At 44.0% G+C, this 23,786-nt stretch overlaps 1 protein-coding gene across 1 annotated transcript in view; it reads left to right on the top strand.

The window, feature by feature from the left end:
* The window catches only part of FOXP1 (forkhead box P1), a gene marked incomplete at its 5' end in the record, with an annotated part of 33,582 nt that extends 10,000 nt beyond the window's left edge, over window positions 1–23,582 (top strand). The window contains 7 exons of the mRNA XM_008935887.1: window positions 4,775–4,976; window positions 5,081–5,157; window positions 5,797–5,898; window positions 10,533–10,654; window positions 12,778–12,847; window positions 16,420–16,586; window positions 22,483–23,582. Coding sequence (XP_008934135.1) covers window positions 4,775–4,976; window positions 5,081–5,157; window positions 5,797–5,898; window positions 10,533–10,654; window positions 12,778–12,847; window positions 16,420–16,586; window positions 22,483–22,627 — 885 coding nt within the window. The remainder of the gene's footprint in view (window positions 1–4,774; window positions 4,977–5,080; window positions 5,158–5,796; window positions 5,899–10,532; window positions 10,655–12,777; window positions 12,848–16,419; window positions 16,587–22,482) is intronic.
* Window positions 23,583–23,786: the final 204 nt, after the last annotated feature.

The raw sequence follows: 23,786 nt of genomic DNA, 5'->3' as shown, positions 1-23,786 counted from the left end.
TTCCCTACATGCTATTTTCATTGGTGTTAGTGATCAGCTTGTTAGGTTGAAATGGAAATGTGCTTTCTTTGGGGGGATTAACTTATGTGGAAGTTTGTAAGGAGAGAAAGAAAAGTAAAAAGCATCAACCAACAAGTAATCCTGCATACTAGATGCTATAACCATCTTTTAAAAGCAGACAGAAAACTTGTAAAGAAACTTTTGGCACTTTAAATAAAATGCACTCTTAGATATCCCTTCTTTAATGTATTTTTTTTACCCTAACCATAGCAGTTATGATTGTTTTGAAATACTGTTTTTAGCAACTGTAATAACAAAGCATTAAAAAAAAAAAATAGTCTTTTAACTGTTGAGGTAATGACTGGGCATTTTAGCTGCTGTAGCCATACTTTATAGTTTGCAAAAATAACGATACGCAGCAATAAAGAGAGATTCTCAAGCACAACAAAAGCTGTTTTTATATACTGGTTTTCATTAAGTCTCACTCCTCAGCTTCAGTTTCCTCAGTATTCCTGCCAATAACAACACCTGCTAAGTGATTGCTGCCTGCCAGGCTCTGCATCTAATACACTAATGTGTCCAGGCTGAAACGGGAGAGGAAGACACAGTATTTCACAAAGTTTTAGGCCCAGCATTAGATTTCTCTCCCACCCTCAGTGTCAAGAAAAGGAGTCTCTGCTCCAGAGCGTTTCAGTCCTGGGAACTCGGTGCAGACAAATCCTCAGCCCTGGTTAGGACCAGAGCAGCAGCACCCATCACGGAGGAGTCACTGCCCTGCCACAGTGGGTATGGCCCTCCTGGGACACTTAGAAATACATATATTTATTTTTTTCTTCTTGAAAGAGTTTCAGGGGCTATTTTATGTGCAGCTGCTATTGTCATGTAAAATGTTTACACAAAAAAAAAAAAAAATCAGACTGAGCTCTAATGGGAGAGCCACTTACTGGAAATGTATTTTACGGGGTGAAGGAGAGGGTTACCTCTCTGCCTTGTTTATATCTAAAGGAAAAAAAGAAAATGACTCAGTCTTCACCTTTAATAGGAAGACATGACTGCTTCTTGAAAGGGAAGGTTAATAATAAAGTCCTAAGAAGGATATTGAATGCTGAAACAATTATGGCATTTAGGATTAAGTTAAAACATGATGAGGAACTGTTCTCAAAAACCAAAACTGAATAAAGCGCCCAGCAAGGTTCAGTGATTGAATTTGTAGAATTTAGGACCTAAAACTCGTGGGGTTTGATGGGTTTTCTGTGGTGTGGTGTGTGGTTTTTTTTTTTCCTCTTCTTGTTTTCGGGATAGTGTTGTCAGGGGTTTTGGGGTTTTTTTTTTAAGGATGGAGGAAATCCTCCTTCCCCCATCCCCAGTAGAAACATTACAAAAACCTTTAACTCTTTGATGCAAGGGCTGTAGTCCCCAGGGTATTGGAGAGTGCCCCGTGTTGTGCTGTACTGCAGTGCAGGAGTTCTCGCTCTCTAGAGTGCTAACTCTGTGACTGAGGCTCCCTCCCCTCTGACAGCAGAGATACCTCGTCCAAAAAATTACAGTATGTGGGAAACAGGCTGTGTACAAAATACCAGCGTGAACAACTTTTCTAATCACAGTAACTAGTTTTTAAATAGAAAATGCAAACAGGGAGAAACTGTGTCGAGTTTCCATCAGGAAAAGAAACCCTCCCATCCCGGTCCCTCCCTGGTCTTTGCCCCGCACAACCATCCACGGCCGCTTCCATGTTTCTAATTGATGCCAATATTAAGATTTAATAGTTTACCGTTCAGATTAATAATTCAAGATGGCAACAAAACCAACACCATTCATAATTTGTTATTCTGCTCTAATTCACAACCGATTTTTCAGCCCTGGCGCTAGAGATGCAACAAAGAAAGGAGCAGCGCGGGTCTGCGGAGGGAGCGCAGCGCTCTCCTCCCTTACCCGAGCCCGTGTTTTGGTGGCAGCACTGGCAGGGATTGGATTCTGGCTGGACAAGGAGAGAGTTGTCAAATAAAACACGGAAAAGGGGAGAACTTTGCTGGCGATCGACGAGGTCGTGTTTCATTAACTTGTTGGTTCAGGCTCGCAAACGGTCGGCGGAGGTGAAACGCGGCAGACTCGCTGCGTTCCAGCTTTTTGTTCTCTCTTTCCTCACAGACTGCAGTCATGTTTAATTTGGAAACTGGGCTCCTTTGGCAAATTAGCAATTAGAACAATTTTGTGGGAATATGTATATGTGTCATTAGTTTTCCTGCAAATTAATAGCAAGAGCAGAGGTCAGGCAGAAATTTTCCACTTGACTGCAGCTCCTCTGTTGAGATTTGGCACTTTGTTTTGGAACGGCCACAGCTGCTCAAAGCCACAGTCTTCCTTTAGGAACTGTCTTTTAATTAGTTTACCTCATAGCCATTATTACAAATATTACTGCCTCCCCTCCTTGAAATAAAATTACTGTTTCTACAAAATATTCCGGTGACATCTTGCACCACTGCACATTGATGGTGGGGTCACTTGGATGCAGCGTTTAATCATTAGATCACCTCCATAAGCATCTCCTAATTAGAGTCCTTACAATACAATTTTATCTGGTAATTAGCTGAGATTGGCTGCTTCCTCTGTAGCTTATTAGTGGCAGCCCAGCAGTGGGTGTGAATCGCAGTGTCATTTGTCAAGCCTGTTAAAGCCCCCCCCTTTGCTCGTCCTCTTCTGTGTTTATTCCTCTTTGCTACCTACGCTGAAAAGCCTAAAGAAATTTAACTCGATTCCAATTCTTTAAGCAGGGAGCTCTGACCTTTGTGGATCCTTTCTCGCGGTTCCCTAGTAGAAACAGATTAAATGTTAAGTTTTCACGTGCTAAGAAAGGAAGGGGGCTCTTTTGAAATGGAGTGGTTGGAGCTGTAATGATGAAGCACGAGCAGTGATCTTTCCAACGGGAGGGCCCAGCTGCCGAGCCTGCGCTGGAGACGGGCGCTTAAAATTGATGCAGATTTGCTCGCAGTTATTGGACTGTTAAAATGTCCATTTAGAAACTGAGATAAAATACAGTAGATTTAATTTCATGGTGAGACCTGTCAGTTGTGCTGTTATTATCGTCACTGGTCCTTTTATCATATGTAATAGATGGATGGATGGATAACAGGGAGACGTTATACATGTCCCTAATCAGTGTCCTTAAATCACGCCAGTCAACAACAAACGGGCTGAGCTCTGGGTGGTGGAACGTGGCAGCAGGGCTTTGAGCAGGGCACGGGAGTCTCTGGGAAACCCGTGCCCACGTTTCACCCCCTTCGCCATCCCTCGTGGGGTTCACGCTCTCCAGCTTTGGCACAGAGTGTTAAATCTGTCCCACTGGAAGGCGACGCATCGTTCGTCAGCGTCATTCCTCCACGGTCAGGAGGGAAGAGCAATCATAATGGATCTGTTGCTTTCCCTGGGCAGTGGGCTTCTTGTGTTGGTGTCCTTTCTGAAATAGTAGAGCCCTTTATTTTCCACTACTGTTGTTTTGGATAAATCCTATTATTTTTAGAAAGAGACATTGTTTGTGGCTATTAACCCACACAAGGGATGCTAATAGGAGTTTTCTTATCTGGTTACTTTCATACAAGGAAAATGAATGCGGTGACTTATGGATAAGCATGAGATATTTGGGGGCATAGCCAAGTAGTGCGCCTTGCCTTCATCATAAAAGGTTTAATGTCCAGCAAAAAAGAATTTTAATGCTGGACAAAAGTTGTGAAATTATGGCAGTTGAATTCAGTAGGAATTTTGCTACTGACTTCGATGGGGTCGGGATTTCACCAATATTATTCACAAAACTGCCTAAGGGAAGGAAATGTGGAAGTAGTCAAAGAGCCCTTTTCTCAGCCCTCCTTTCTGATGTTATAGTTAAGAGATCGGGTTGTTTGTTTAAAATACTTCAGCAGGCGTGACCTATTGCGACGGAGCATCGTCTTTCAAAGGACGTTGTAGGGCAAAAGGAAAGCGTCGGGGAGGAATGTGGATGCTGGTTATATAAATAGGGTTGTGTATCGAAAAAGCTTGAGTTGGAGCTGGGTTTGCTACACAATCCTGGAGGCAGTTGTGTTTTACAGCCTGCTGTGGCAAGCTGCCATTTGTCCAGGGCTGGGCTTTGTGCAGGTAGTGACGATTCCTCCCGTCCTAGGAGGAAAAAAAAAGAGCAGTGCCACTTCTGCTGGGATGAATGCTTGCAGTATTTCATGCGGTGTGATTAATTAAATTATTCCAGTGTTAACCTACTCTGGGCTTTGCTTTTAAAATGGATGAACAGAGGGGGGGAAAAAAAAAAGCCCAAATGCTGAAGAGAGAGATTGCATTTCTCCCTAGTACGTCCCTAGGAAAGTCTGGCCTTTTATTTTAAGCCTGATGCCTTCAATGAAATATCCAAGAAGACTGATTAGAAAGCCACGCATAATGATGGCCTGGAAATAAGAGATGTATGTGGCTTAGGTTGTGAAACAATGGACCTAAAATAAAATATTAAAACGATTACGTACTGTGTGGGATCTTGTTTTGAGGTTTAGAACAGAATCCACGACTTGCAGTTGTGGCAGCAGGCTACGTTCTTCCTTTCTAAAATCTATTCAGAAATGTCTGTCTGTCTTCGCCGGCTCTGACGGAGGTTACAGCAGCACTCTGTGCTGAAGGAGGCAAGCGCTGGGGCTGCGCTGTCTGCTTCGAGGACTCCGTTATCGAGAATTTTCTCTGCAGCCCTTAATTAGCAGGAAGGCTGTTCCTAACGAAGTCCCCGTCCTCCCCTCCGCAGCTGAATCTGGTATCGAGCGTCACGCTTTCCAAGACTGCGTCCGAGGCGTCTCCGCAGAGCTTACCTCATACTCCCACCACCCCGACTGCGCCCATCACTCCCGTCACGCAGGGACCCTCGGTCATCACTACCACCAGCATGCACAACGTGGGGCCCATCCGGAGGCGGTACTCGGACAAGTACAACGTCCCCATTTCTTCAGGTAACGGGGCTCCGGTGGCGCGGCCCCTTTCGCCGGGGCGGCCTGCGGTTGGCTGCAGCCTGGCAGGCTGTGATGATAACAGAACAACTGCTCTTATTTAGCAGATATTGCCCAGAACCAAGAATTTTATAAGAACGCAGAAGTTAGACCACCATTCACGTATGCATCTTTAATTAGACAGGTAAGCTGAGCCAAACACACGCATTTGGATTAGGAAAAAAATATCTCCCTATATGTGCGCACTCTGGATTAAATAGATTTTCAAACCTTTGGTATGTAAGCGTGCTCAAATGCTCAAACCTTTACTATAAGGGTTTTTAGAACTGCAATATATAACATAATTGCTTTTGATTAAGTATTACAATACGATGTGATTATTAGGAAATTCATTTCACACAACAGTGAAAATGAGCCTGTTTAAAGATGGCAAGTCAATTATCACAAGCTACAGTAATCTCTGATCCCTAGAATTAATCTGAGCTCTAAATAATTACTGAGCTTTAATCAGCTAGTGAAATGTTTTGCATTTCTCTTTGATTCTGCTTTATGAATGACTAATAAATTAATATTTCTGTAAGGAAACAGAAATAAAAACTCAAAACAATTAGATAATTCCATTTTGAATTTTGCCATTGAACTGTTAAATACAGCCATTAATCTTAGTTCGTATTGTGAAAACCCTCCTTTGGATTTTTTTTTGCTCCGCATCTCTTCTTTCTTCCTTTCTTCCTTCCCTTTTCGTATCTGGTAAAGTAAAACTGCGAGTGTATTTTGTAGTGGTGTGCCTGTAACTGATCTTGCAATCGCTTTGCTTCACAAGGCCATCCTGGAATCTCCAGAAAAACAGCTAACACTAAACGAAATCTACAACTGGTTCACGCGAATGTTTGCTTACTTCAGGCGCAACGCGGCGACGTGGAAGGTAAGCCCCAGCCCGCCTCTGCCTCTTGCCTGTGAGAGCTGACATGCACAGAATAGACATTGCTGATGACATAACAAATTGTAACGACATGTGGACATGAAAATTTAGATCGGCAGTTTTGACACACACTGGGTGCCTTATCTGCAGGAACAATTTGATATTTGGCAGAAAAATTCTTCTGCCTTTGAAAACCACTAATTGAATCCCCATTATTGGCTTTTATGTTCTGTGATTATGCCACGAGTTCCTCTGTGTGGTTGCTGCTAGCAGTGAAACTCAAGCCCTTCAGCTGGAACGTGTTAGGAAAAAAAAAAAAAGGAAAGAGGTAAAGTTATTGTGTCAGTAGAAGATACACGGTTTGTCTTTGTAGTTCTGCAGACTGTAATCACAACCACCACTTTTTTTCCCTAGGATCTGTAGATCAGTGGATTTCTTTCCTCGGTCAGTTGACTCTTAAATACATACACAGATCTGTTATATACTTCCTCTTTACATTTTTTTTTTCTTTTCTAAATCACACAGCAGAAGGTTGTTGAACATAATATGCAAGAATCAAGCCCCACAATAAGAAATGTGTTGAACTGAAGGAAACCTGTTATTTGGCACTCTTGATTTCCTACCATAGCTATCTCAGATATTGTTAGATAAAAGGTGTGGGGAGTTAATTTTATTTTATATTTTGGAGGGGCCACTCCTTCCCTTCTATATAGCATTATAATAGCCACACTGGCTTCTGAAGCATGTGCCATTACAAATTTAATGCCTCAAATAACGGGATCTTGTATCGCTGTAAAAATTGCACCCCTGGTACTTCAAGCCTCTCTTAATCTAGGCAACTCTGTTGCTTTCACCAACCTCAGGTGACCAGGTACACTGTTTATGTCCCATACATGGCTGTTTCATCAGCTCTTTCTGTTTTTCCTGTCTCAGCCTGCACTTAGAATGGAGCTAAAGATGGTCCTTGGAAGTTAGCTTGGTTTTTAGTAGTATATTTTGCTTTTAATTCTGATCCCAGTGCAATTTTATACATTTTCAACATTGGTCTAGAAGCTCTTAGCTTCAGGAAAAGTCTCTGTGATTGCTGCTTTGATTCTTCACTGCAGTTGGAACACATGAGCAGTGTTTCACTTCGCAGCTTCCTCACTATCCAGCAAGGAAATTAACTTTCCCTGATTTAAGATCCTTTTAGACCTGCCTGTCTTGTGCTGCTGGAGTGGTTCCAGTAGGATTTTTCAGCAGCTGCAGGTGTGGGTGCTGAAGTAAAAATCCTATTTAATTTCAGCAGCAAAGGGAAGGGAAGTGGAGGGAAGAGTGGAAGAAGGCACCAGGCAGCCTGGCTGCATCACCTGTGAGGCTAGTTTTAGGAATTAGCTGTGTGCATCACTTAAAATCCAGTCCCAGAAGCCACATGCATTTAGAGTGAGCTACTGTGGAGGAGGAGGAGAGAGGCTGAGCTGCAGACCCTGGGGCTTGCAGAAGGACAAGGTGTGCTCTGGGGAAGCAGGTACCATTTGGGCTTCCTGGACACCTTGACCTTGTGCAGGTGTCCAGGTCGTGCTGCACCTAACAGGGAAGAAAAGCTTCACCCTGAGTTCCACCAGCGCTAGCAAAATTGGCAACTGCTCAAAGTAACACAGGATTTTGTGCTGAAGACTGCTCAGATTTATGCCAGTGTTCAGGAACAGCAGGGATGAAAATGCAGCTCAGGATTGGCATGATGGGAAGCCCACAGGGCACAGAACAAGCGTGAGGGGCTAATTGCAGAATCAGAATAATTTGAATATATATGTGCTGATTTGCGCTCACCTTCAGCTAATGCTTAGGGGGCATTTGGGTCAGTGTTCCCCAAGTTTAGGGTCAGAGTTTCGTGTGGGCAAGCTTCCCTGAGCCCTCTTTGAAAAACACAGAAGAGTGCAGGAATAAAGACCTTTAAAAAATGAACCTCTTTCCCAAAATGCAGTACAGCAGAGCCTGAGCAGTTATTAAAATAACAAACCCTTTCATTTACTACATTCAAGCATGTTCAGGGTAATTTTTCTGCAAAAGTGGCTTGCATACAAATATTTTTAAAAAGGTAAATATATAATCTTACAATAATAGCTCCTAATTTTTCTGTTAAGCTGATTGCTGGGGGAGCACTGTGAACTGGTTCTGACAGGTCAGAGGCAATGTCTGTTTGCTTTTATTTTTTGGAGTAATTTGCTGGCACTGAATGGCAGCCATGAGGCACAGGCTGCAGGTGTGGCTCCAAAACATTTGGGTACTGTTCAGATAAGACTCTTAGATAGTAAGTATCCAGAGGCAGGGGAAAGAAAACTATTTTTTTCTGCCATCAATTCCTTAAATAAGTGTTCACATGGAAAATAGAAAGCAGGGGCAACACTTCATGGACATCTTGCAAATATTCAACTCGTCTGTCTGGAGGTATTCAGCAAGAGCCCAATCCAGCAGCCTTAACCAGCAATTACATGTTGACTTCAAGGAACAAGAAGATACTATGAAGTATTTCTCCAGCATTAAATGCCTGTAAAGAAGAACTTGGGTGTTTCTTCTCAACTGTGCATTTAGACACTGTTTACAAACTCTGAGGACCCCCTTCTCTGAACTTTGCTGTGCACATTTGATCAACTGCTGTATGAGCTACAAGATCAGCTTTCACTAGGGGAAATAGTGTTATTATTCTTACATTTCACTCCAGACTTGACAGTGTTCCCATTTTCACAGGAAACTGCCTGAGTTACCCAGATGTGGGCCGGCAGCCCTGTGTCAGGTTGCACTAGTGCGGCACCCACCAGCACTTGCTGAGCTGGCTGATTTTAGCTCATAAGGTGTGGGGCCTTTGCATGTTTTTCCTCCACCTCAAAATCAGGGATTGTGCCAAAAATTTCAAAAGTAGTGAAATCTACAATAGATGTGAGGGAAAAAAAAAAAAAATCATTAAAAACTGAGAACAGGAGACAGTAAGGGTAGAAGGAAGCAGCCCTGACAGGAAGGTAGATTTCTAGAATTTGCTAGATCTCTGCCTTGTTGAGAGGAAAAGCATGTTCAAGATCTATTTTTCCACCATTTCACAAGCAGGTCAGTGTGGAAGTGCCAGGAATAGGCACCTGCAGCCAGAAGAGATGTGTTGGCACTCAAGAATTTGCTGAGCAAAGGCAGTTGGAGCCCTGAATCTTCCCCTGTACCAGGGATGGGAGTGTGGGGTCTGTGCTAGAGCAATGGAAAAGTAGCAGAAGACTCTTGGCCTTCCACTTCCAGGCACTCAGACCATTGCCTCTTAATTTCCATGACAAATGCACTATGCGTACCCTTTGTTTGCACAGTGATTTAGACATGATGAGGGCTCCCATTCCCCATCCAGACCTGATGTTCATTAAAAAAAAAAGAAAAGGGAGACGACACGACGATGGAAGGAAAAAAAATTGTAGTCTCTTGGTTGCCTAGACCCAGGCCATGTGTTTGGCTGGCATTGTGCCTGCTAACGAGTCAACCAGATTGACTAAATCAATGGTGCCAGTGATGATGGATGGATGGAGTTTGTTCGCCTGCATATTTTCAGCAAATGGCTGCTTCTGTTTTCCCTGTTTACCGAGCCCCTTTCCATGGCACTGGGGAAAAGCCCCGTGGGCAAATCTGAGTGGCTTTGTGGTTGGGTATTTGCTGAGAAAAGTCACACAGTGGGGAAGGAGCGTGGCACTCTGTTGGAGGACTAACAAGGCTCTCGGCACCTTTTCAGGGGGAGCAGGGACAGGAAAGCCACAGCTTGCCTTGACAAAGTGAGGTGTCATTCTGCCTGGCTTCAGCAAAGGTCCGAGCACGTCGGAGGGGTTGGCCAGGCTCGTTCTGCCTCGGCGCCGAGCTGCCGAGAGGACATCTGAGCATCGGGTGCCATGAGCACGGGTCCCTCTGGGTGATGAGCTGTGGGGATATTATCACTTTGTTTCGGAGAGCCCTCCTCATGTTTTCACTTGGCAGAGGCTCAGATCAGTCAGTACAGTAGTCTGCCAGAAATAGGAGCCAACTTCCATATAAGAGCAAGCCGTGAAGGCAGGAGCCGGTGCCGTGCTGGCCGGTGGGGTGCTGCCGACCCCCCAGTCCCTGCCGTGGGTGTGGATGGAGGTCCAGCACCTGATTCCCATTAATCCAGCTGTGGGAAACCACAGCGACAGCAGCTCCAGCCCCTCTCTGCCAGACTGAGCCGTCTGTACTTAGGTGAAATCCTTTCTGTTCTCTCTAACTGCTTTCTTTTCCAGGGGAGAAGTTTCTTTTTGCAGAGCGTGTATAGTTGTTTTGAAACTGTCTAAGCAATGTTCTTGAGTTGTGTATGAAATGTGCTGTACTGTGCAACGTGCATGTCTAAAATGATGGCTGTTCTCATTCACACTGGGGATAATTGATACGATTTAGATGGATTTCTAATCTTGGGTTTCTTGGGTTTAAGCTGTTATATTTATTTTGTCTTTGCAAAAAATAAGATGTAAAGAGCTGGGGAGAGCAAGCGGGTGCGGGGAGGGGAAGGGGCTTTGCATTGCAAAATGAGGACTGTCAAGCTGACTGTGCTGCTGTTCTTGGACAATGATGAGCATTTTCTGATAGAAAGTTTTTGAATGTTTTCTCTTTTATACTTGCTGCAGAATGCAGTGCGTCATAATCTTAGTCTTCACAAGTGTTTTGTGCGAGTAGAAAACGTTAAAGGGGCAGTATGGACAGTGGATGAACTAGAGTTCCAAAAACGAAGGCCACAAAAGATCAGTGGGTATGTCCACCATGTTTGAACTTCTTAGCCTAGCTTGGATCATGCTTACAGTTTAACGTAGAGGCTTTTGGCTGCTAGCTGGTGTTAGACCAACCGCAGGTGGTTTCACATTGTTTCAGTTAAGGGAAACCAAGACAAACATCTCATCACTACTGTTTGTATGCCCACCAGTACCCTGACCCTGCTTGCTTGGTGTTTGTTGCATCACATGCTAGTAGCTTTTAGGTGGCAATGCATATTAACCCTCACAAACCATTTGCTTATGCTTATTGCATTTTATTTTCTTTTCCCTTTTCCCTGTATTTGATGTCTGTTCTGTCCCCGATCCCGTGTCCCTTTGTTTCCACTTCATCTCCTTTGCTGCTGCTCTTGTCCCAGGGTGCCATTCGCACCAACCTCTCACTGCATAAGTGCTTTATCAGAGTAGAGGATGAGTTTGGGTCCTTTTGGACTGTTGATGATGAAGAGTTTAAACGTGGCCGTCATATTCAACGAGGCCGTCCTCGAAAATACTGCCCTGATGAAAACTTTGGCGAGCTTGTTGCACAGTAAGAGCTTTTACTTGCTTTAATTTTTTTTTTCTGCTGTTGCTTTGCTTTGCATGATTTACCCATCTCATGTAGACTTGCATTTCACGAAATAGTGACATCACCTTTGCTGCTAAAGAAACTAAGTTTTTGGTTGTTACGTGTATTTTGTGTGTCCTACTCTGTTAATCCAAATACCTGTAGTAATAACTCTACTTTGACCTGGTTTTGGTAGCATTTGTTTAGAGTGCAATGTAGGCTGAAATAATTATCTATGCTAGTACAGATATGCTTCTGTAGACCTGTCAGGAAGACAGATACATGCCAGGAAAGGCTTCAGATAAGTTTTAATTCTGATATTTTCCTTTGCTTTCAGTTGTATGCTGCTTTTTTGCTACTGTTAATCAGAAGTAGAGTGAGGTCCTTAGAAGACAGAAATGCTGAATTAACTTTAAAAAGTTTGAAAGTGCAGTGAGACCAGCTGTAAAGATTATAATCAACAGGCCATCCTGTGTCTACAACAAGCACAAACAAATACTCCTGGCGTTTCCAAAGCAATTTTCTTTGACCTTTACTTGAAGGCCACCTCTCCAGGACAACAGATCCTTGCTGGTCCCTGTGGGAGGGGCTCAGTTAAGGCCCTTCTCACCATGACTTATTCCCCCATGAAAAAAAGCAAAAATGAAAATGCCCAGCGAGTAATAAAGCCAGAGATTTTTTGCGTTGGCACTTTTTATATGTTCCATTGGGTTTTATTTATTGTTTTCCACTCCAGTGGAACCAGTGGTATTTAGATGCCTGCTAAAGAGGGAATGGATATCCTTGGCATTCATTTGCCTCAAATCCAGCCCCCTATGTAAACTTCAGATGACTAAAGTAAGAGTCCAAAATAGCACACTGGAATATTTTTTATTAGAACAGCCTTTAGGGCAGCGTGTTGTCCTGCGTGGTCTGTGCCACTTGACTGCAGTGCAGCAGTCCCTGCCCTGCTGCCTCCGTGCCCACAGCCCCAAACTATTTGGGGTGATGGTGGGGATGGTCCCTCACCAGGGCCACTCACCATTGGCCTGGCAGGAGATAACAGCGCAAATCCTCTCTCATCCCAGTCCCCTGCTCCACTGCGAGAGACTCGGCTGCCAGTGATGCCAAGAGTAATTTGCACAAAGTAGTACTTAAGGTGTCCCCTGCCTTGGATTATAGCCTCCTCATGATGGACCTTTACATGGTAACTGGCTCCCAGGCACGACAAGTATTGGAGAATTTCCCCTGAACGCAGCTCAAATGAGCAGAGATGCCAAGATGTGCTACTAACACAGTGTAGTAGAACACATGGTGAGGTAACGTCGAGAGATAATGATGTTCCTTTTTTAGTAAAGGCAAATATGATAACCATAGCCTAAAACTCAGATATCTTCTTTACATTAAATTAAATTTAATTAAGAAAAAAAAAAAAGAAACACAGAAACGGAAGAGAACTTGTGTGGAAAAACAGTCTCAGCTCTAGATTTCTGGTGTGGGAGGAAGGCATACATGCTTGAAGTGCTCGCACAGAAGTTGGTTGCATTTAACTCTCCTTTTTATGTTTTTCTTATGCAGTAACCCTTCTCTTATTAAAAACATACAGACCAGCCACACCTACTGCACACCTCTCAATGCTGCTTTACAGGTAAGATTAATGACTGTAGCAAATATGCAACAGAGGCGTGTGTCTTCCCCACTCATTTCAAAATATATTAGCCTTGCTCTAATTAGATATTAAATTTTAATTCCGTTAAACTTTTTTCTTAAGTGCATAAAGCATCATAGTCCCTGGAGGCAAACACATATCAGGCTGCTTCAGCATTAGCTAGATGCTTAGCATTTTGAATATTGTGGCAAAAAAATTAAAAGTTCACTTATTAATATTTATCAGCAGTATCATAATTTCCATCCTCTTATTTCAGAATTTCACTTGAGGCAAAAATACCACAAGTGTAATTACTCTAGCACAGCTATTAATGTGCTGAATGATAGGATACTGCGGCACGTGACCTTCTATTGTTCATGGGTTTAAAGAGAAAGCAGATCATTTTTCCCCCTTTTCTTTTAAGGGCTATTTTTGCATATCTCCCATTGTTGGTAAAAAATAAAGGTCGCAACTCCTATTTTTATTTAAAAAAAAAAAAATATTGGTTTAAACTGTACTGTAATTGTAAGACAAAAATTGTGCTTTTTCCATGATGTAGAAATACACAAAGTGTCCGTACCCAAATAATAACTTGCAGCCTGAAAGTGTGCATGGCCCCAGCCCTTTTTCATGTGCTGTGTGTCATGTTGGCATTTTTTTGCCCTTCTCTACAAATTCCTGAGTCTGTGTCAAAAACCCCAGGTAAAGTCAGTATTTGCTGTGTGAACCAAAGAGCTGCGTGCAAAGGGCCGAGGTGTGTTTGCGGGGGGGTTCCAGGCTGTTCCATATCATGTGAATGAACCCAGGAGGCAAGACCAGGCCTGGTTGCACCCCAGGTGGTTGTTGAGGGTCACTTCTCGAGAACTTCACTGATGGCCATGGGGATTTGCTTGGGCAGATGTCTTTTGTGGAAGGTTTAGCAGACTTCTCTTTTTAGAACCAAGAAACTGATTATTAGGAACAAAACAATGTTCTGCATTTCTTCTAATTATTTGAGTTTATACAGTAACTTCTGAGGAGGGAAGGAAAGCATGTTGAAATGAAGCAACTGTAAATACCATTCATTAGTAACTTATTTTCCCTTGAGTCTTGTGAAGTATGATTTTTAAAGACTGCTTTGTCTCTTGAATAGTATTAAGATTACAAGCACATTTTACATTCATGAGGCTGAAAGGCAAAAATGAAATGATCCTGCATTTCTTCACATTGTTAACTATGTGACTAATTTCAATTAATATGCTTATCATACGGAACTGTTCGTGTTTTATTTCTGAAACACGTGTCTTTGTCGTCATCTCCATCCATTCTTGTCTTCTGTGATAACCTCCAAACCGTTCACACTTTCCCTGGAAGGGGCACGTACTTGTACACCCCCCCAGCACCATGGGGACTGAGTGGATGGAGAGAAGAGCCTGGGCCAGATTTGCCACTGCTCCTGTGGCCCTTGTACTCAGTGGGGGTCAGCAGTATTCATTGCACTGAGACAGGTCCTTGTTCCCATTGAGGATACACCAGCAGGTTCCTTGCTCCTCTCCCCTCTTGTTGGATTTCAGAGGCAAAATCCTGGCGGGTGCTGTAGGGGGCTTTGAGTGAAGCTGTGTGGGTGGTTGGTGCCATGTGGGCTGTTTTGACCTCGCTTGGGCAGCAGCATTCCCACTAGGACACGAGGCCACCTCACCTGCCAGCGCCTACGTTCAGTCTAATCAGTAATTAACGAGCAGCTTCTGTGGGCATCTGCAAAGGTTGGCTCTTGGCACGTCCCCCGTGTGCAGCGGCCGCCTCTCGGCACGCCGGGGGATGCTGCCGTGTGCTCTGTGCCACCGATGCCAGGCTGTGGTTTTCTGCTCCTGTGGGGTGGCAGAGCTGCTCCTCTCCTTCACCCAGACCTCTCTTATGTCTCCTCCATCTGTTCTCCCGCATGGCCAGGGAGGAGCAGCAGCTCTCTGTGGAAGGTGTAGGGACTCTGGCTCTCACCCGTGCGCTCTTTGCCCAGCGAGTTGCCAGGGGCTCCCAAAACACCTCACTCCCCTCATGTTATCTTCATAGCAGATACTCCTCATGTCCCATGTCTCCCCCAGCAAATTGCTTTACTGCAATTACAAGTTATCACTATGGGTGAAGAACTTGAGTCATTATTTTGCCAAGTGCAGGAAATGTGAACCATTCTTTGCATCCCCTAATCACAATGAGTTTGCCGGTTGTTGAATCAAGAAGATAAAAATAATCCTCCCTGTTAGAATGGCTTTTGTAATCATGTGTGACACATAGGGCTGCACACAGAGAGGTCAACGTAAAGAAGAATAAAAGGGGCTCATGCTCCTGAAGATGCTGCAGTCAGGGCTGGTCGTGCCCCCCCTTCCCATCCCATCTCCGCCCAGCCCAGTCTCTGTCTGCGTTTGCCTGGGAACAACTCTGCCAGCTCAGACAGCAACAAGCAAGGAGTTTTGTCCCACAGATTAGAGGCAGGCGAGAGCGCTGGTGGGGAGTACGTTTGCATGAGTTCCTCTCCCACGGGCAGGGCTTGCATCAAGCAGACCTGGAGCCTGATGGGTTTTTTGGCTGTGCCGCCGCAGCCGGCTGACCTCCCCCAGCCGCAGGTCGAGTGCTGCCGAGCCAGCGTCTGCGGCTCTCTGGTGCTCACACAGAGCTGCTGGTGACCTCAGCCAGGCCCAGCTGGGGTGGGTGAGATGGTGAAATGTCCTTCGAGTCCCCTTGGAAAGCCGAGGCCGTACATCCCATCCCTGCCAAACGCCAGGGCTCGGGGCTCCTGCACTCCCACCGCTGCCGCGCCGGGCGCGGGGCTGCGCCGTCAACATGAGCTAATGCTGACACACAGTAAATATTAGCAGGCAGAACGGTGGGAATCAGAAGGAAAATATTTAGCAGTTCATTCTCTTCCTACAAAGATTTCCATTCAGAAAGTTAACTCCAGTGTGCCTCTGCATGGTGTTTCTTTAGAACAAGGGAAAAAAATCGAAATGAAATGGGCAGGTCTGTAATGGCTAAGGTAAAAGCTGAGTTTCAGAGGTTTAAAAAATCTCAACGTGGACTGGTTCAGCTCTTGGGTAGATCGGTGCAACTTGGACTAATCCTGTTACCAGAAAAACTGAGCTCAGCCACACTGCCCTCCTGCCTGGTGCCCACGTGCTCTGGTAGGAAGGACTTAGCAGCTGAAAGACTTGGATTTTTGCCCCCTATTTCATTAGGGAAAAAAAAAAAAAAAACCAGACATAAGGCACAAAAAACCCCAAAGCCCCAAACATAATTTTGCAAAATGGAAATAGGAGAAGGCCGTTTTTATTTTTTCCAGGGGGTGTAATTCCAAATAGGGAGTGGGAAGCTTGCTCCTCTCACAAGCCAATGCAGCTATGGATGCTTAAACTTAGATGTAAATGATGTTAAATTTCCCATGGTGGAATGAGGGCAATACCTATGAGAAAACACAATATTTTAAGAAACAGTAATTGCAAATAATGTAAATGGGAAAGATCCTTTGGAATAAGCGAGCGTGTTGTGCAATGTGTGAAAACATCCGTCGTGGCTCCTCATGCATTTGTTTGTGTCCTTGGCAGGCTTCAATGGCTGAGAACAGTATACCTCTATACACTACTGCTTCCATGGGAAATCCCACTCTGGGCAATTTAGCCAACGCGATGAGGGAAGAGCTCAATGGTGCAATGGAGCACACGAACAGTAACGGGAGTGACAGCAGTCCAGGACGTTCCCCTATGCAAGCCATGTGAGTACGGCAGGGCCGCGGCTCGGGGCGTTGTCTGAGCAGCTGCTCAAGTGTGGCTCTGGAGACCTTCGTGTCATTTCCTGAGGTTCACGGACGGAGCAGCAAGAGTAGACCCCTCCATCTGGGGACGTGCTTAGGTTGATGAGGATATAACAGGGCCGTTTACCAACTTCCACATAAAACTCATCAGCTCAATCCTGTCCGACAAGCACGCAGAGCTGTAGGATCGTTAACTTGTTGAGACTTTCTTTAAACCTTGCAAAACTTCATAGGCAGCTGTGTTTCTTGGAGAAAATAAGATGTGATTCCTCTCCCCTTTGGTCTATGTGACAAGCACAGCTGGTGGGGCAGAGCTGGGAAATGGGCTTGTTTGGCAGGTCTCAAAAAAGCCGCTGGACGCACCACGGTGTTGCTACGCCTTGGCAATGGCACATGTGAAGGTCTGTGTGATTTGTAGATTGCTCTTAAAATATCAAAAGGAGAATTACTAGGAGCATTCTAGCAAGAGCTGGCAGGGTAACGAGTGCCTGTGTAGCTGCATGAGGTGAGGGGGCTCACCGGCCCTGCTCAGTGTGAGCGGCACCCGGGCAGGGGAAGGCAGGAAGGGTGTGATGCCCCGATGGGCGTGTTCGGTATTTATGGGGTGACAGAGTGAGTTTGCAAAGCTGTAAACTCCCCCCTCCCCTCCAATTACATACCGGGTAATGGGCGGCTGGCGAGGAGGCCAGAGTTTATAAGTCCTGTAGTTCTGTAAAACCTCTGCAGAGCAGTGGGCTACCTGGGCGAGTGTCCGTGTGCTGCCTCCCTGCTGCCTGTGCCTGGAAACGGGCTGTAAAATCACTGACTGACTGGCCACGGCTCACCTTAGGCATTAAAAAGAGAACTAATTTGTAGTCTTCTGCTTCAAAGTCATTCGAATAAGGGATTTACAAAAGTAAGTCTTAAATAAAAAAAAAGTAGAAAAACATTAACCTAATACCACAATAGTAATTAGTTGTGAAACTAATTAGCATTTAATGGCAAAAAAGTTTCCCACCTGCATAATGTGTTGTCAGAGGGGAGGGGGCACGAAGGAATCTGAGGCTCTGGGTACTTTGATATCACAGCATTTTAAATCAGTGCACAAAGTGCTTTGAAAAAAAAAAATTCTTTAAAGATGGCAACATTCATTTTTAATTAATAATTAATTTAAACATTGTCTTTTGCCATTTACTTCAAAACATTCAAATAATGTGTTTAGCTTTTGCAGGGATTGTTTGTGCAGTATTAATTATCTCTCCCAAAGTAGCGTTGGATGACACACTTTCCGTCTCTCACAAACGGATTCATCTTGAGGCAGTTTTAGTCACAATTTGTTATCCTCTGCCCGTGACCACGTAGGGCCGGCGTGAAGGAGGAGTGGAGGGACGTGGCTTTTCTCCAGAAACAAGACTTCTCCCAAGGGTTTCTCCTGGCCTTACAGACAGGGCTGAATGTTTATGATGTAGCGTTAATCCAAGTAATTATTTTTTTGCAAGTTCAAGGCTAGTGTAGTTCATGCACTTCTCATTTCACCTAAGGTTTCGTTGTCTTTGAAGAGACTGAGAGGAGGGAAAAATAACTGAGTTGAGACAGGCTAGGACATCTTCCAGAACTGTGCATAGCTGTGGCCTTTGTTGCACTTAATAATCATCTCTTAGCACATTGATACCAAGGTGAGGGGCACAGAACAAATACTGGAGAGAGAGGAGGTCGGGGGGAGGGATGCCTCATTTTCATTATTCACCAGAAAATCCAATTTTCTGTTGTAATATGGAAATGATTGTTTCCTGAGTGTTTTCATTTTCTCAGAATTGATAATATATGTGTTCTCTGCTGAACATTTCTTTTTGCTTAAGTAAAATGTGGCCGGGTGATGTTCCAATACCAGCCTCTGAGCTTCCCCATTAAAATGGTGTTTCTAAGTAGTTTGAAGGGATCTAAAGCCAGAACACTATTCACACGTCCCGGGGTTTACCCTGTTTACTAAATAAAATCACGAGTCAACAGTGGATTTCCAGACACTGTGCAGCCTCTTATTTTCCATAAGCCTGCTTTGCTAATGACATTTCCAATCTTTTTCTCAGAACAGATTTCCTTGTCATAATGCAAATTATTTTTTAAACAATTTCAGTATATTAGAATAAATCAAGCTTTAAACTTTATTGTAAGGTTTAAAGGACCTTGTTAACATGACAGCTAAGAAGTCTAACACTTTAGCTGAAGTCTTATTACTGCTCATTCGTTTCCTTTTTATGACACATTGAACCACGGCTAGGGATTTTTTTTTTGTTTTTTTTTTTTTTCCCTTCTCTCTCCCTTCTTTTGAAACACTAGAAAGTAGTCGCATAATTACAGCTTGGGGACATAACACTTTCATCCTGATATGCTCCAAAGGTAGCCACAAAGCAAACTACTCCATGCTGTGTGCACCACCAGAACTCAGTGGCTTTAAACAACAGTCAGCTTTATTAAAAACTCCTCTGTTCCCAGAGTGGACAAACAAAAGAATTACTCAGATGTGAAAAGAAGGGGAATCTGTGTTCAGCAAGGTTATTTATTGTTAACCCCTTCTGGAGTCTTAGGCATCTACTTAAAAGGAATGTGGAGAAATTCTGCTACTATAAAAACAAAAATGGGGAAACCCTTTTTTCTTTTGCTCCCCTCACCCCCTGTTTTTTGGGGGGTTTTTGTTTGTTTTTTTTCCCTAGCCCAGAATTTACCTTTTCTGTAATTCAACGGTCTGAATTCTTGAGGCTTTCCTTCCCTCTTTTGGGATTTGGGTGAGGTGGTAAATGTAGATTCAGACTTACATGAGAGATATGAAAGTCTCCCTTTGCCTTTCAGCTTATTTAAGGTTATTTATTTCAGCAGCTCTGAGATGCTGGAGCCAAAATCAGGGATTCAGTAAGGTTTCCTCCTCACGCCACTTTGTGGTTACAAGTGACGGACTGCACAAGGAGTTGAATTTTTTTTGTTGTTTTCCATGCAGATCTCTCCCCGGGGGGGTGTATTACCCAGATAACCCTCCTAATTTGGGGGATGGAGCTCCTGCCAAGCTCTCTGTCTGATGTTTGTGCAGCACGTGAGCTGCGGGCGGAGGCTGCCGTGGCTGTGCCTCCCCGTGGCTCGCTGGCCCTCTGGCTTTGTCTCGCTCGGGGTCGAGGAGCCCTTTTCATAACTTGGCACTTGCTTTGCTTTTCACTCCTGAAATTTTGTTTTTCTGACTTCTGGGAACCACACCAAACCTCAAAGAGAAACTCGGTTAAAACCACCTGGTTTCACCTGCTTTCATAACAAAACCAGAAGGGGGACAGAGTTTGCTTTGGAAAGGTTTGGGGACCTTTGAAGGAGCTTTCACAGCATTTCAGTGGTTGCAAGCCCAGCAGGTACCCATTGGATCTGCTGGCACCCCTTTGCTTCTGCCCTCTGGCCAAGTGCAAGGTGGGGTGGGATGGGGTGGGATGCTGAGACGTGGCCCCTGAGCAGCCCCTGGAGAAACTCCCATCTGGGCCAAGGCCACCTCTGCTGCACACAACGTGCGCTCTCCTCTCTCCTTTGAAAATTTCCCATATCCATTTATTAAAAATAATATTTCTTAAAAAAAAAAAATAAAAACCCACAACCAAAAATAAGCCCAGCAGCAGCATCCAAACCAGAAAGCCAATGAACAAGAGGTTTAAATGGAAAGAGCAGTAAAAAAAGTAAAAAATTTTATCATAAAGACAAAACAGCACACGCTTTATCGGTCTCTATGTAGAGCTGCTCTTTCCCCCTTTTTCTTCTGTTTTTCATTTCATGTTTTCTCCCAAGTGAGGGGCCCCACAGGCTATTCATAATATAAGTTTTTCTAGTTGCAAATAATCAGTGTGGTTTCATGTTGGCTCAGGCCACGAGCTGCTGGGACAGTTCACACCTGCACACCTCTGAGACGAGGACCCACTCACGAGATCTTCTATATTCTTAAGCTAATTCTTAACCTCTGATACTTGAATCATCTCCTCACAGTGTGTTTTTTTATCTCTCCTTTTTCAATAATTAGGTCAAAATTGTATGAGCAGTGTGTCTCTCCTCGTAATTTTTGCAAAAATTACTAGGACATGCAAAGGAACCCCAGCTCCCAGGGATGAGTTGATAGGGTAAATGTTGGTGAATTTGAAGGGAAGAGGTGTGTGTACATGGATAGGGCATCACTCCTCCCCACCATTCCTTTGTTGGATGGGTTGGAAGGTGCAGTTAATACTCACGTATTGATCTAGCACTTTACAACTCAAGAAGCTGAAATATGCGGGGACTTGAAAGGCATTCACCGCTCGCGTTAGAAATGTCTGTAGTCAGCAAGTCAGATGCTTCCTAAAATGATCCAGGCTCAAGCCAAAATAAATAACAGGGTGTGGTGTAGCTTTCTTTGCACATTGTACAAAGGTACAGCTGCTTCACCTGGGTCACTGGACGTGGGCAGGGTTACCTTGGGACTGTATGTGGATACCAAGAACGTTTTCCCTGCTCGGCATTTTATTCTTGTTGTCTGTCAGTGCGACAGAGAACAAACAGTGTTGTCATTCTTGTCCACACAAAACAGAAACATAAAATGCACTTAGTTTAGATCTTTCGTTTTGGAGCAAAGCTGTGCAAGGAGAGAAAAAGTTCTTAACAAGAAAGATTTGTGCTTCAGGTTATGTTTTCACGTAGCCTGTGTGAAAGGGTTAAATCAGCCCATATGGAGAAAAAAAAACAAGACTCTAGGAAGTGGATATCAACTCAATGAGAGACAGAGTGGGACTTGAACTCATTAACACTTTATTTTAAGGGATTGCCTACAACATCAATTATTTAGGAAGCAAACAGGGTCTCCGTTGCTGTGTCGCATTATTAATACTTGGTAATGTCAATAAAATCCTACTTTCCTATAAAGTCCCACCAACAAGACGCTATTGACTCACATGGCTATTTTACATTTCAAAAGCTGCTGAACAAAAAAAACAAAAAACAAAACCAAAAAGGTAATTTGTATTTGTATAGGATTTGTTGTACATATGATTTACGAACAACATTTTTCAATTGTTCTCCTACCCGTTTTGAATGACCAAGCCCCGTTCCCCCACGGGTTACTCATGTGCTACGCCATAATGAGAAATTTGGCAGATCTCATCTCTTTAGTATATCCTTGTGCCCACCATGAGCTGGGGATCATGTTCTGCCTTGTTTACAGCTGACAGTGTTATTATTCTCGTTAGGACTGTGCTTTCTTATCATATTGTTGTGTTGAGCGAGCCTTTTCCTCTCTGTTTGTGTTTCCTGGCAGGGCTTTTCTTCCCTTATTGACAGTTTGTAAAAATATGCATTAATTTGGAGTTTAAAGCATGTATCATGGTGTCTCTTTGCTGTGTTTGCTTGAAGTTGATTAATGATAGAACCTCACTTGGGGTCGTCCTCTGGAGAGTTGTCTCACAGGTTCTGCATGTTAACGAGCGACGCGGCGCGCGATGATTAGCCCAGCCTCCGCCGGCCTGACAAACTGCTGCTTTGCTCTCCGCATCCTCGTCCTGCTTATTTACCCAAAGATTGTATTAATCAACTTAATATGTCAGCTGAGAGCGTTTTCTCTCGATCCCACGGCGGAAACGCTGTCGAGGTGCTCCTCCCAGAGTGTTTTCCCAGGGAAGTTGAGCTCTGCCTGCCTGGCCGAGCCTTCGCTTGGCTTCGGGTGGCCAGCACAAAAGTTGAGGCTCTTCTCCTTGGTGACCTGGAGCTCCCAGGCCTGGCAGACCAAATCTGAAGCCCCAAACTGCCTCACCCTTCTCCCCAAACCACCCTCAGTGTCAAAACAGCTTTTCAAGAAGCCGTTGGCTGATGGACTGTGTTTCTGTTCTTCCAGGCACCCTGTGCATGTCAAAGAAGAGCCGTTGGATCCAGATGAAAATGAAGGCCCGCTATCCTTAGTGACAACAGCCAACCACAGTCCAGATTTCGATCACGACAGAGATTATGAAGATGAACCTGTAAATGAGGACATAGAATGAGTATGTCTGACATCGTCATCCTGAGAATGAAGATTGGAGGAACACGTCAAACTTAGCTGTGAAATCTCTCCATTATTGTACAGTCTGGAGGATTCTCAGTCCACTTTGACAACTATGAAATATGTTAACTCTTAGTGCCATCAAGTATCCCATTTGGGAGTATTTTTGATTTTTCTACTTTTTGTTGAAAAAAGGAATTTGTACTCTGTGCATTGGATGGACTTGTTTGGTACTTGGGATTTTCCTCTCTTACAGTCAACATCAGTGTTGTAAATTTGCTAAACTGATTCACTTGCATTTAGCAGCCAGCTGTGGACTGCAGGTCCTGCCAATTTTGGACACTTGAGGACATCAAACTGAGCATGTACACCTGAACTGCAGATCAAGTCTTTGCCCAGATTTTAAGGATTCCAATGGACAACATATTTGCACAGTACTGCATGTTGATTATCACTGCCTTTACTCCATTTTTTTTTTGGTTTTTTTTTTTTTTTTTTTTTTTTTTGTTGGTTTCTTGTTTTTGTTTTTTGCTTCCATTTGGGATGGGGAAGGCCTGTGTGTGCACGTGTGTGGATATGTGTGTGTGCGTGTGAGCGTGTATATCGGGGAGGGGTTAAAAGAAAAAATTATCCCAAACTTTTTAATGTATTGCTTTTATTCCCCCCGCCCCACTTCTCCTCTACCATTTTAAGTTCTGACCTCAGGCCTCATCTGGGCCCAGGGCCTCTCGGAGGCTTCAACGTTTTCTGTACTTTGTGATGAATGTTAATAGGTGTTTTTATTATACGAAGCTGAATGTCATTGAATTGTTTGTAGTTTTTTCTGTCATTCATTCCAGTTCCCTTCAGATGCCACCATGTTTTCTTTAGCTATGGAAAACATTCCATTTCGGTGTCTCCTTTTTTTGTTGTTGTTCTTTGAAAAGGTCCCAAATGCTGCACTATACATGTGGAAGGGTTGTCCAACGGAGAGAGAGGAACGAAGTACTGCAAGCATGAGAATGAATGACAGATGAACATAGAAACACTGTAGGAAGCAACACAGATTCATTCCACAAAGCAGTATTTGAACTTTTTTTGTTGTTGTTTGGATTTGAAATTTTATTTTTTTTTTTGGCAGCAACGGTGAATATTAGCAAATGCCACAAAATTGAACAGCA

Source organism: Merops nubicus, unplaced genomic scaffold, assembly GCF_000691845.1.
Source record: "Merops nubicus isolate BGI_N331 unplaced genomic scaffold, ASM69184v1 scaffold31772, whole genome shotgun sequence".
Lineage (NCBI taxonomy): Eukaryota > Metazoa > Chordata > Aves > Coraciiformes > Meropidae > Merops > Merops nubicus.
Note: the sequence above shows the minus strand (reverse complement) of the source record. Positions and strands in the feature narration are given on the sequence as shown.